The sequence below is a fragment of the Pogona vitticeps genome, chromosome 3, assembly GCF_051106095.1.
Source record: "Pogona vitticeps strain Pit_001003342236 chromosome 3, PviZW2.1, whole genome shotgun sequence".
In the NCBI taxonomy this organism is placed as follows: domain Eukaryota; kingdom Metazoa; phylum Chordata; class Lepidosauria; order Squamata; family Agamidae; genus Pogona; species Pogona vitticeps.
Window position 1 is genome coordinate 23,410,968 of NC_135785.1, and position 12,706 is coordinate 23,423,673.

The 12,706-nt window shown below is 42.5% G+C and overlaps 1 protein-coding gene across 7 annotated transcripts in view; it reads right to left on the reverse strand.

The window, feature by feature from the left end:
- SCHIP1 (schwannomin interacting protein 1) overlaps positions 1 to 12,706 on the reverse strand; it is a 525,056-nt gene that overhangs the window by 42,874 nt on the left and 469,476 nt on the right. Inside the window, exon 1 of one of the 7 annotated variants that reach the window (XM_072996131.2) lies at positions 5,065 to 9,828. The exons of 5 other annotated variants lie outside the window; for them this stretch is intronic. In XM_072996131.2, the coding sequence (XP_072852232.1) occupies positions 5,065 to 5,094 (30 nt within the window). In that variant the 5' untranslated portion in view covers positions 5,095 to 9,828. Of the gene's footprint in view, positions 1 to 5,064; positions 9,829 to 12,706 lie in introns of those variants that run through there. One more of the 7 variants, XM_078389052.1, reaches the window with a different exon arrangement.

Consider the following 12,706-nt stretch of genomic DNA (forward strand, 5'->3'; position numbering starts at 1 on the left):
CTTGTAGCTCTTCAAAGACTAATGATATCATTTCTGGAAGCCCTATTACTTGGACAAAGGATACTGCAGAACAATGATTCCCAACCTTGGGTAGCCCAGATGTTCTTAAGACTGCAAGTCCCTGAAACTCCAGCCACCACAGCAGGCGGGGAAGGCTTTTCGTAAGTGCAACGCATGAACGCCTGGGTTATCCAAGGTTTGGAAGCATTGCTGCAGAACCAAAATGGTCAGAGGTTTGGAGCACCTTCCCTACCAGAGAATGATGAAGTCCTGGGGCTCTCTAGTTTTAGAGAAAAAAAAGGCAACGCATGACAGAGGTTTTTGAAATTATTGAAAGTGTAGGAAAAGCAGAGTGAGAAAATTAGGAGTTAACTATTAACATTAATCTTGTGGCTTCAGTGCAGAGAATGAAAAGTGGTATTTCACACCTTGCATAATTAACTTTTAGAATCCATCATCATATGATGTAGTGACAGTAGCTGGTTTTAAAGGAAATCCAGCATGTTTTCTAACACTGGGACTAACAAAATCTCCAGATTCAGGGGCAACATTATCTTTAACTAACAGTGGCACTGGCAGGGCTACAGGCTGGAGCATGTCCTCATGTTCAGATAGAAACCACCTGGAAAGCTGGCTATATTGCCTTACTTTTCATCAAGAAAGGAGAGTGGGAAAATAATACAGAACTACTGATATGAATGCTGGTGACTCCAATGTCAATGTCAAGAGACATGTTTCACCCTACAAGTGTCAAAACAAAACTCATCTACTTCAGAGCTCAGAATATCATTGAAGTCACTGGGGAGTGATTTAAAAAATGCCGGATTATATTATGACAGAAATGTGAAGACTGGATTTTATAAACACAGGCCATAATCCCACTGGTGTTTGCATAAGTTTTCTGTAGTTCGCTGTGGCTAAATGATGAGGTGCTGGGGGTCCATCCTGGTTGCACAATTGGGCACATAACCAGGTGGGCAATCGAGATACGATCCAGGACCTCATCTATAATTAGACACAACATATTATGCAAACCTTATATGAGCACCAATTGATTCTGGCCACAGACTATTGTAAATTTAGTATCTGAGCAACTGTTGTTTTGTGCTGTCAAGTTGGCTCCAACATATGGTATTCCTATGAATGTCTTATCATCACCAGCCCTGCTCAACTTTTGTAAACTCAAGGCTATGATTTTATTTATGGAGTTCATCCATCTCATATTTGATGTTCCTCTTTTCCTACCATGTTTCCCTGGGTCTTATATTAATTTTTGCTTCAAAAAATGCATTAGGGCTTATTTTCAGGGGATATTTTATTTTTTTCATGTACAACCATCTACATTGATTCAAATACAATCATGTCATCTTCTTCTGGTTGCTGCACAATGCTGCACGAGGGTGGAGGGCGGGATTTCATTTAACCGGGGCTTATTTTTGGGGTAGGTCTTATATTATGAGCATCCTGAAAAATCATACTAGGGTTTATTTTCAGATTAGGTCTTATTTTCGGGAAAACAGAGTACTGCCTTCAGCTGTCCCTAGCATTATCTGGGCAATGATGCAAAAATTGTACTTGTGTCCACTGTACTTGAGTTAATATAAGCAGGTAAGACTTTTTGTCTAACAACCATGTGGCACCATCCCCTAGATTCAAAATCTAGTATTTCTCAACAGTACCAACTGTGTTCCTAGCCTTTCCAATATTACTACCAATATGAACCTGACTCTTAACACAAGAATAACAAGAATCTTCTAATCCTGTTATGTATGTTTTAAGCTACATTTCCTTTTTGATCCTTCTGAGTTTCCAGTCTTTCACTGGACAGCCCTTCATTCTGGCAGTCTCTCCACATCGCTGATAATTTAGAAATCTTTACCCTGCTTCCCCAATTAGTTTAACTTATTAAAAGGTTTATTTGTTTTTAGTTGCATACCTAAACATGTATTATGTGAATGCCATTCACATGTTCTTATTACCAATTGCAACAAACATTAGGGCTACAGCTCAGGACTGGCCCACCATTAACCAGGGTGCCTCAGCCTATCAGAGTGGTGGAGGTGATGGTACTACCCTCAGGCACTCATTGTCTGAGCCAATGATTGCCACTGGTCTCTTTCTTTGAACTGCCTTGTGCCCACCTCCGGTGTGGCTGCTTCTCAGCCAGCTTTGTGGTTAATGCCAAGCTTTCAAGGTTCCTGGGGCTAAGGCACTTTGGGAGGGGTAGCTAGAAGAGACTGAGACGTGTCCATGCTATAGGCAGGCAGCAATCCAGGGAATGGAGTCACTAGTGCCACAGCCCTGCTATCCATCCTCTTTCCTCCCCATCAATATTGCTACCTGTAGTAGGGGTGAAAAAGCAGTGTTTCTCCCCTGGTCATGGGCGACAGGAGAATTTGCGTTGGCACTGCTATGGCTGGTTGCAGCTCTGTTTCAAGTTCATATCCAGAGAACTGGGTTTGCGTGTCATGTGACAGCCATGAAAGACAATTTAATAAATAAGAACATGACTGAGTGCTGCGTGCTGGGGCATGCAACCCTACGTCCCCTTCCCATCCTATGTGGCTAAACAGATAAAGACAGGGAAAGATCTGTGTGACATTAAACGCAGGGTTAGTTTATTGTGCCAAAGCAAGCAACAATTCATAAGCCAACAACAAACCCTGCTCTGAAGCTATTTTACAATCCTGGCTTGTTTGGGTATTGTAAATCACATTATGTACTAGGCTCAGCTGTAACATTAAACTATTAATGTCTAGTCTGTTTACCAGACTGCCTAAAGGGAGAGAGAAAAGTGGGAGCAAATGATCTGCATGGTGCACTAGCACATGACAAATGTGATCAGTGTTTGAAAAGGCATTTTACCCATCCTTATATCTGGATGAAAAAGGAGAACAGGGAGCTTAACATTCAAATACCATACCCCAAAAAGATATAGAGCATTAAGCTTCAACAGCATACTGAGACTCATCTGCGAAGTGCAATTAAAATACTCCAATCTCGTTGGCTGTATGATGCAAACAAGACATTTATTATTTAGCCACAGATGGCATGGGTGGCGGTGGCCGCTCTTTATATTGTCCCTTCCCCCACTGTGAGAAGCCACCCTTCCCTCCTGGCCTGCAGACATCTAATCATGTACTGTTTCCCCTTTGAGCCGAAAATCCCAGATTCAACATCACGGATGGATTAAAAATGTGATCTGGGCCTATCTTTGTGGCTTTCCTGCCAGGAGCCATGTTATTCTAGCAAGGTGTTTAAGACTTTTTTTTTCTTTTTAAAGGCAACTTTCATTTGTTTACACAGATTTCACACATTAATACACAGCACTATGAAAACAAACTGGAATATCTGTTATTGCTGGGTTGAACAGAGAAAGACAGAAAGCACCAAATGTGTCAAAAAGCTGTCCATTCCAATATTACAGCTCCTCTTGATGGTGTTCAGCGTACCTTCTCTTAATCACACTTCCCACAGAACTGACTTCCATTTCAAAAGAAACAATTGGCAACCTTTAACCTCTATCAGATGACAAAACGTGGCTGTCAAGAATTCTTTGTGGCACAGCCAGCTAGGCTAGGCTATTTGTTGAAATACCAAGAGGCGACAAAATGAAGGCAGCGCTATTTGCCAAACAACTCCCAGACTTAAAACATTCAGAAATCCTAAAAGTGGTGAAGCACAAGTGTGATGAGACAAAGATTGAATGGGGTGAGAGTGGGGAATTATTCCAAAACTGTTGCTTGAATAGAAAATATTAAGTTTAACACAATAAAATGAAAAGAAGAAAACAGCAGCTGCTTTTTCACATTCATGTTTCCCATTTCATTTCACTCTAGTCCTATATCATGTATAGGAACACATCTGCAGCTTTTCTGAAAATAGACCAAACCCAGATCTGTCCCTACAGCAATTTGTCCTCCATCTCTGTTTCTCTCTTTTCCTATAAACACTTGCACATTTGTGTAACCAATTTGTGAACTCAATTGTATACTCAAATATTTCGCCTCTGCATTTAAATTCAATACACTGGCCTCTGCTCTAAATGTTATTATTGACTCAATGACATGCAGAATTTTGATTTCATATTCAAAGGTTAGAGAGAGACTACATACACCAAAACTTGGTAGCTGACTGTTCTGAAAGCATTTCAGTTTAGAAAAGTACTGATAGCAATGAAATATTCTGATTTTTAAAATTCTATATTATCTGATTGTAGCAATAAAATCTAAATCCTCCATTTTGCTATTCTCCAACCCCCCCCCCACACTCCTGACAGCAATGTATTTATTCAACTAGAACCTAAGTGGATAACTCCTTCCTGAGATGGGAAACTACTGTAGTTATTATAAGGCAGAAAACACATATGATGGCAGAATATTACTGTTCAAACACCAGGGGAGTTGTAAGGTCTATGAGTTGCTTCTAAAAGTACTTAGGTATTTAAATAAATAAATAAATAAATATGAGTAGTAAACATGCAGCGTATGAAAAATGATAAAATGATCCATTTAAGTACACACATCTAACAGAAAACCAGGAAGTGATGTTTCCAAAAGAAATAGTAAATATGCTAAAATATGTTTCTTCATAAAATTCTGTATCTGTATTTTTAAGAGACTATTAACATCATCCCCCCAAATCTACATACAAATTTGCACACCTTATCACAGGAGACTATATACTGACTGATGGGCTGTTGGCTGTGTTGACAAGAGTAGAGAAAGCTGGGATTTAATATTTAGATTAATACACATATTTTAATGAAAACTATACTAGTTAACTGTTTTCTCCCTACAGCATCATCATCTTTCAGGCGATATAAACAAACATCTATGCAGAATTTTTTTTTCTTTTCTCAGCACCATACCCACCACAGTTGCCTTAAAAAGAGAATAATAACAAACTACAGTCTGGAAATCCTGGTACTGTACTCAGAAAAGCGACCCAATTTTGCAAAGCTAAAAAGAAGCAACCTGCTGCATGGAAAACAGGCAGGCCTCTTCCACTCTTCTCTTCCAAGAGGGATGCTGTTGATTATGGCAAAAGAGGTCCATTTCTTACCTGATACGAACAGTTTTCCTGGTGTACCATCTCAGTGCATCATACAGAAAGCAGATACCAAGCGCCAAGAATGTATACAGAAGCTGCACAGTTAAATTTTACAGCATCTGAAGGAGAAAAAAACGCCCTTGTAAAGCAAGAGGCTTCCTGCAGATTAAAATGGATGCTGTTTCTGCTGTTTCAACCTGCGCAATGCCACTCACTGCCTTTGCTAGCGAAGAGCGTAGCAGAGCTGTTCTCCTCAGGGAACTAGCAATGAGGTTTAATAACATGTAGCCAAGACTGCTCTGGGCGAAAGTGGCAGAGGGGGGAGCTCACTCATCACTAGCACAATCAGCCAATTATATTATAGACACAAAGGGAAAGATCAGTGTAACGCTGGCGTGACCTTCTGGTGCTTTATGAAGGCAGTTAACTGATGTGGAAACATTCTAGTCCTCATTAAAGGGAAAAAGGGAAAGCTAAAAAAGATAAATCAATACATAGCCTTGAACTGCTAGTGTGTTCTCCCGGCAATTATTTTACAAACAGCACACACAAAATCATATATGTACCTGTGGTGCCAGGGTTCTCAGAAATTTAAAGGAGCCAGCAGCTTTTTAATAAAACACAGAGGTTTTCTTTATAAATCTGTGAAATATGTTGACAAGTTTGAAGAAACAAAAGCAAACCCCCGCCCCCAAAACAAACAACTCCCCCACAAAAAAACCTTTCCATATGCAAAAATAAATCTGATGTTTGGTTTCAGCAGAAGTATCACACATTTTATTGACTAAAAGCCAAGGTATTACATCATTCAACAGTCATCAAATACATTTGAGTTTTTTTTAAATGACTAATCCCTGATGGGAGAGAAGGAAAAACTGGGCTGAATATTTGAGGAGCATTTTTCCCACCTGACCCACTTTAAGATACTACCATATTGACTGGGGAATTTTGGAAGCTGTAGCCCAAAACTGAATTATTATTAAGAATTTAATCACATATGTGGTTTTAAATTGACTACATTTATATTTTATTCTGATACTGGAAATGTCCAGTTGTAGCCACTCTTAGCCACTGATGATTCTAGCCTCCCTTAATTTTAATGATTTCCTATGCAAGCCATCTAAGACAGCAGCCAACACTATATCTTGTGACAGTGAATTACATAGTTTTACTATGCACGGTTTTACCTGCTCTGAATTTCACCATTCAGTTTTAGCATATGACCCCCAGGTACCAGTATAACAGAAGAAAAGCTTCCCCTTAGCCATTTCTCCATATCATGAATAATTTTGAATGCTTCTGTGTCTTTCCTTATTGGCTTTTCTCCCCAAAGCTATAAAGCCCCAGAACATTATTGCCTTTCCTCAAAAGGAAGTTGCTCTAGTCTCTTCATGACTTCTGTTGCTCCTTTCTGCACCTTTTTCATCTGTTCCTTATTTCAAGGAATGGCTTCTCCCCCCCTCCCCCCAGTCTTATTGTCAAGTGTATAATAGCAACAAAAAGGTACTGTAGCTTAATATAGCTGCAATATTTTATTTAAACCCTCTTAAGGCATGCTTCGCCCCGCACCAGCTCTACAATGTTTTATTTATTTTGGAGCTCTTAAAAGTGTTAAACATACTATGCTCTCAAGCCAGCTGAAATGGGACAGACAGATAACAAGGAACAACTTTTTAGGGGACTGAATGAGCCAGTTTGGGCATAATGCTAAGCCCCATTCATCCCTTAAGTGCACAATCCGCAGCAGCAGACTTTCAGTTCCTGAGGCTTCCCTTCCCTCATCTCCTCCACCATATCCAGGAGGAAACAGGAAGCTTTAACTTCTACTTTTAAAATTTCTCATTACACATTATTAGGAGGAACTTGGGATAAACTATAGTTTGCTTGAAAAAGGCAGGATGTTGTATGATTCTGTTTTGCTTTAACAAAACATAGTTTTTTTTAAAAAAATCTGAGTTTCCTGACCTCACATGATCGTTGTACAGATAAAGCAGGAAAGATGATCATGGAAGCCATCTTGAGGCCACAGGAGAAAATATAGAATAAAGAGATAACAAATGAATAATAATAACAAAGAAAGCTACTAATACAGTGGTGCCCTGCTTGACCCCACTTGACGACGAAATCGCTTGACGATGTTTTTTGTGATCGTTATAGCGACTGCAAAATGATGGTTCCTATGGGTTTTTTTCACTTTATGATGATTACGTCCCTGTTTCGTGAACCGATTGTTCGCAAGACGACGATTAAAAACAGCTGATCGGCAGTTCGCAAAATGGTTCCCTGCTGTTTTCCGGACCTATTTCCGCAAGACAGGGATTGCAAAATGGCCGCCCTATGAAGGATCTTCACTGCATGAGCAGGTATTTCCCCCACTGGAACACATTAACCGGTTTTCAATGCATTCCAATGTGTTTTTTTCTGCTTGACGACGATTTCGCTTAACAGCGATTTTCCTGGAACGGATTATCATCATCAAGCGGGGCACCACTGTAGCTTCCTTGTTATTGCAGCACAGGAATAGCTGGAAGGATGATGTATGACCTGAGGCTTTCTAAGCTGCTTGGGAGCAGAGTAACTAAGTGATTCACCAGGTGTAATTCTTACTGATTGGGATGACCACCAAGCATAAAAAGCACAGCTCAATTCCCTTCATATCAACTTAGGAGTAAAGCCCAGTGAGATGGCTTTCCTGGCAGCAAAACACAGCTTAATGAGATAGTCATTCTGCCAGTAAAGCATGGTTTGGTTCCATGCCACTGACTTCTGATCAATGAACAGAGAAACATCGAAGAAATGTGCACATCTGAGGAGAAATCACCAGAAGTGGGAGTTTCTAATGTACTAAATCATACATTTAGCATTATATCTGAAAAGGCCTCTCTTTGCTGCTCTGCTCTCCTGTTTACCACTACCCTCAAATTAAGGGAGTGAGGTTGTCATATCACTACTAGGCTACATGAAGGGAAAGAGCAAAGCGCACAGGGATTAATCTTTAATAATAAAAATGGTTTTGAAATCTGGACAAAATGCAGTGTGATGCTCTGCCTTACCTATTCTTCATATACAGCAGTCAGTAGACCTAAAGGGGCCTGAACTGCCTATAACTGAGTTTAGTGTTGAATCTTAATATTTTTTAGGGATAAAGTTCAGTTGAAATCAGTATGACTGACTTATAGAAAGCATGCTGAGGATCTCTCTATCTGTAAGATGGTCTGCATAGTCCCTAAACATGTAAGCCCAGCTCCCTCTGATGGTTTCCCAGAAGTGGCATTCCATAAAATACAGTGGGGTCTTGACTTCAGAACCTAATCCATATTGGAAGGCAGTTCTCAAGTCAAAAAGTTCTCAGGTCAAATCTGCATTTCCCATAGGAATGCATTGAGAACCATTTGATCCGTATCTGCTCTTTTCCGTCCATAGAAATTAATGGGAAGCTGCTATTCCTCCTTCAACCACTAGAGGGGGATATTCTGTTTCTTTTTTTCTTAGGTCAAGAAAGGTTCAGGGAAGGCAGGGAAAATACAGTCCAGGCAGTACAGTGGACTCTTGACTTACAGAATTAATCCGTATTGGAACGGTGGCTGCAGGTCAAAAAGTCTGTAGTTCAAGTCTCCATTGAGCTACAGTGCACTGAAAACCGATTAATCCCGTAACAGGCCGTTTTTGTTCCATTTTGGTTTTTTTCTGGTCTGTAAGTCAAATCTCAGTCTGCAAGTCAAACCTAAATTTTGCGGCCAGAGAAGTCTGTAACTCAAAAAGTCTGTAAGTCAAACCGTCTGTAAGTCAAGGGTCCACTGTAGCATCTGTTCATAACGTCAGTGTCATTCAGAAGTCTCTCTGAAAGGAGCTAAGCAACATACTGTATATAGTTTAAAAACAAACAAACCCCTAAGTGCTTAGGGACAGGAAATTACTATTTTCCAGGAAAGAAAATTGCCAGATGTGCAAAAGATAAGAAAAATCTTTTTTTCAGTGGAGACATGCAAGGAGCACTAATTGCAGAAAATCTTCTGCCTTTGGTTTTCAAACATTGTACCTTTTACTCTGTTTTTTTCACATTTAAAGGGAAAGCTGTAGTCTGTCATTTAGGTTTATGTCTAGAAATGTTGCATCAATGAAAAATAATGTTCATTGATACCCCTCCCCAGCACATAAACACCACCACCACAACCTTGCATGGTGAGCATTTATGTAAATACAGTGATGGAGATACAATGCCATGTTGTGGTTAAGGAAAACCTTGGAAAGTGGAGGAGGAAGAGTGCATGGCATGTGCTTAAACATGGTTAGGGAACAAGGATTATAATGTACTGTATGTGCCAGATCATTTTAAACAAAATAGACTAATTTCCCTTTTGTCAAATTAACTCTTTTAATTTTCTCGAGCAATCTGATGTCCCACCAATGAAAAAGCACTTTCATTTTAATGATAACTGTGGGTATTTTTATTCTTGATCTGGAACAAGCACGAAATAATGTGCAGCAATTGTAGATGAACAGGTGCATAATTAGCGCAGCATAACATGAAATAATCCTAGATTAACAAAGTGTTTGAGCCAGGATGTTTGCCATCTTTAGTCAGGTCTGGAATAGGTTACATAATAAAATACCGTAATTTCTGCACCAAAAGACGCACTTTTTTCCCCTCCAAAAGGGGGGTAGAAAGTCTGTGCGTCTTATGGTGCGAAGGTGGTGACTTCGCCCCCACTGGCCCCGTGGGGGGGAGCGTCGCAAGGGTCCGAGGGAGCCTTCCAGGACCCTTGCGATGCTCCCCCCCCACGGGGCCAGCACAGGCGAAATCGCCAGCTTCCTGGTGGGGGGAACGTTGCAAGGGTCCTGGAAGCTCACTCAGACCCTTGCGACGCTCCTCCCACCGGCAAAATCACCAGTTTCTGGGAGTGTTTTGAGGCTTCCCAAGCCTCAAAACACTCCCAGAAGCTGGCGATTTTACCCCCCCTGGCCCTGTGGGGGGGTGGGGGTAGCATGGCAAGGGTCCAAGGGAGCCTCCCAGGACCCTTGCCAGGCTGCCCCCACCTCCCCACGGGGCCAGCCCTGGCAAAATCGCCAGGTTCTGGGAGTGTTTGGAGGCTTGGGGAGCCTCCAAACACTCCCAGAAGCTGGCGATTTTAGCCCCCCTGGCCCCGTGGGGGGTGGGGGTAGCGTGGCAAGGGTCCAAGGGAGCCTCCGAGGACCCTTGCCAGGCTGCCCCCACCTCCCCACGGGGCCAGCCCTGGCGATTTTACCCCCCCTGGCCCTGTGGGGGGGTGGGGGTAGCGTGGCAAGGGTCCAAGGGAGCCTCCCAGGACCCTTGCCAGGCTGCCCCCACCTCCCCACGGGGCCAGCCCTGGCGAAATCGCCAGGTTCTGGGAGTGTTTGGAGGCTTGGGGAGCCTCCAAACACTCCCAGAAGCTGGCGATTTTACCCCCCCTGGCCCTGTGGGGGGGTGGGGGTAGCGTGGCAAGGGTCCAAGGGAGCCTCCGAGGACCCTTGCCAGGCTGCCCCCACCCACCCCCCACGGGGCCAGCCCTGGCGAAATCGCCAGCTCCCAGGACTTTTTGAGAGGCTGGAAAGCTTCTCAAAAGGTCCTGGAAGGTCGCTATTTTGCCTATGCTGGCCCCGTGGGGGGGGGTAGCGTGGCAAGGGTCTGGAAGGCCCCCTCGGACCCTTGCCACGCTACCCCCACCCCCCCACGGGTCCAGGGGGGGCAAAATCGCCACCTTCTGGGGCTCTTTTGAAGCTTCCCAAGCCTTAAAAGGGCCCAGAAGGTGGCGATTTTGCCCCCTCTGACCCTCGGGGGGGCAGGGTGAGTCTCTAAAGGGTCCTGGAACACACTCCAGGACCCTCTGGAGGCTCACCCTGCCCCCCCACCAGGCTAGAGGGGGCAAAATTGCCACCTTCTGGGGCTCTTCTGAAGCTTTCCAAACCTCAAAAGAGCCCCAGAAGGTGGTGATTTTGCCCCCTCTGGCCTTCAGGGGGTCTGGGTGAGGCCTCCAAAGGGTCCTAGGTTGTGTTCCATAAGACAGACCTCTCCATAAGGCTCACCAATTTTTAGGAGAAGAAAACAGATTTTTTTCCTGTTTTCTTCTCCTAAAAATTTGGTGCGTCTTATGGAGAGGTGCGTCTTATGGAGCGAAAAATACGGTAAAATAAGCCCCAGCATAATTATACTGCATGTTATCCTTCTTCATGAAGGAAACACAATAATAAAGGAATAAGAATTATGACATGATCTTGGGAAATATGCCCTCTGCATATAGGCAATGCATGGAATTATGGGCAGATCAGAAAAGGCTAACTAAAGGTTGCTGGTCAATTGATTAAGTGACTTTCCTCTCTTTTGCTCTTTCCCAGCCCTCTTCATTTCTCTCCCCTGTCCATCTGCTTCTTCATCTACACCCATTCCCCATTTTCCCTAATTCATCATTAAACTACATCTGAAGTTGACAGATGGGCTTTCTGGGTGATTTGCAGTAATTCAGCAAGTTTCTGTCTGTCACTTGTTCCTTTAATAACACCAGGAGCTACCGGCCTCCTCAATTCCTCCAGGCTTACAATTCCACTGATGCTGTGTATTCACCTGCTTGAATGTGGTTACAGCTCCACAGATAAGTCAGGAATGGAGGAGGGTGGAGCACCCATTACAGGCTCTCCTAATCACCTTTTTAAAAAGCCTGAATAGGACTCATGTATTCATGTCAAACATATCTGCCTCCTTGAGGTACAGATTTTGCACCTGACTTCAATTTGCGAATCTCCAGGTTTCTGATGCAGGGAGCTTAACGAGTGATACAAAAATGCACAAAGCTTATTAGATTTAACATTTTTAATACAAAAATAACACTAACATCAGTTCTATTATGTTTTTAAAAGAAGCTCCCACAGATCATTTGCCTGCTCTATCTCCATTCTGAATAAAATATTCAGTAGTGCTGGTTGCCACCAAGATTTCCTTTTCCTGTCAGAACTCAACAGAACTATAATGTTTGAATGTGCTTTCCCTATGGGGGGGGGGAACGTGCTTTCCCTATCTTGGGAGGCAGCCATCTTGGGATGGGGACCAACAGGGCTGATTTAATTACCTCCAACACAATCCAGCAATGCATACACAATGGAAATTAAAACTTGTTATCTATCTTATGGGATTTCATTTATGGGATTTTCACTTCCTTTCTAAAAAGACAGTTTTGAAGTTAATATTAATGACTTATCTGGCTTATCTGTCTAGTGTGAGGAGACCTCCCCAGTGGAGCTGTAGCCACACTACTGTACTGTATTCTGTAGTGTTCCTAATCGTAAGTGAGTGCTGTCAAATTAAGTCTTACTTAAGGCAATCCATGGTTTCTTAGCTATAAAATAATCAGATGTGGTCTACCAGTCCCTTCCCTGGTCACAATCTGAGACTCTGCAGTTTGCCCAAGGCCACACAGGCTAGCTTTTCTCCGGGAGGCATGGTGGGGAACTGAACTCAGAAAAGACTACCAATTGGAGCTTTTTCGGGCGGTTGGAGGGAATGTAAAAAAAGAAAACAATACAGTATTCAAAAAAAGTTTCATATTATGTAACCTCTCCATGTCAGATACAGACATGTAAAGAAAACTCTCCTGAAGAAACTACTTTTTGCTTTACGCCTTACTGATCTATTAACAGCCAA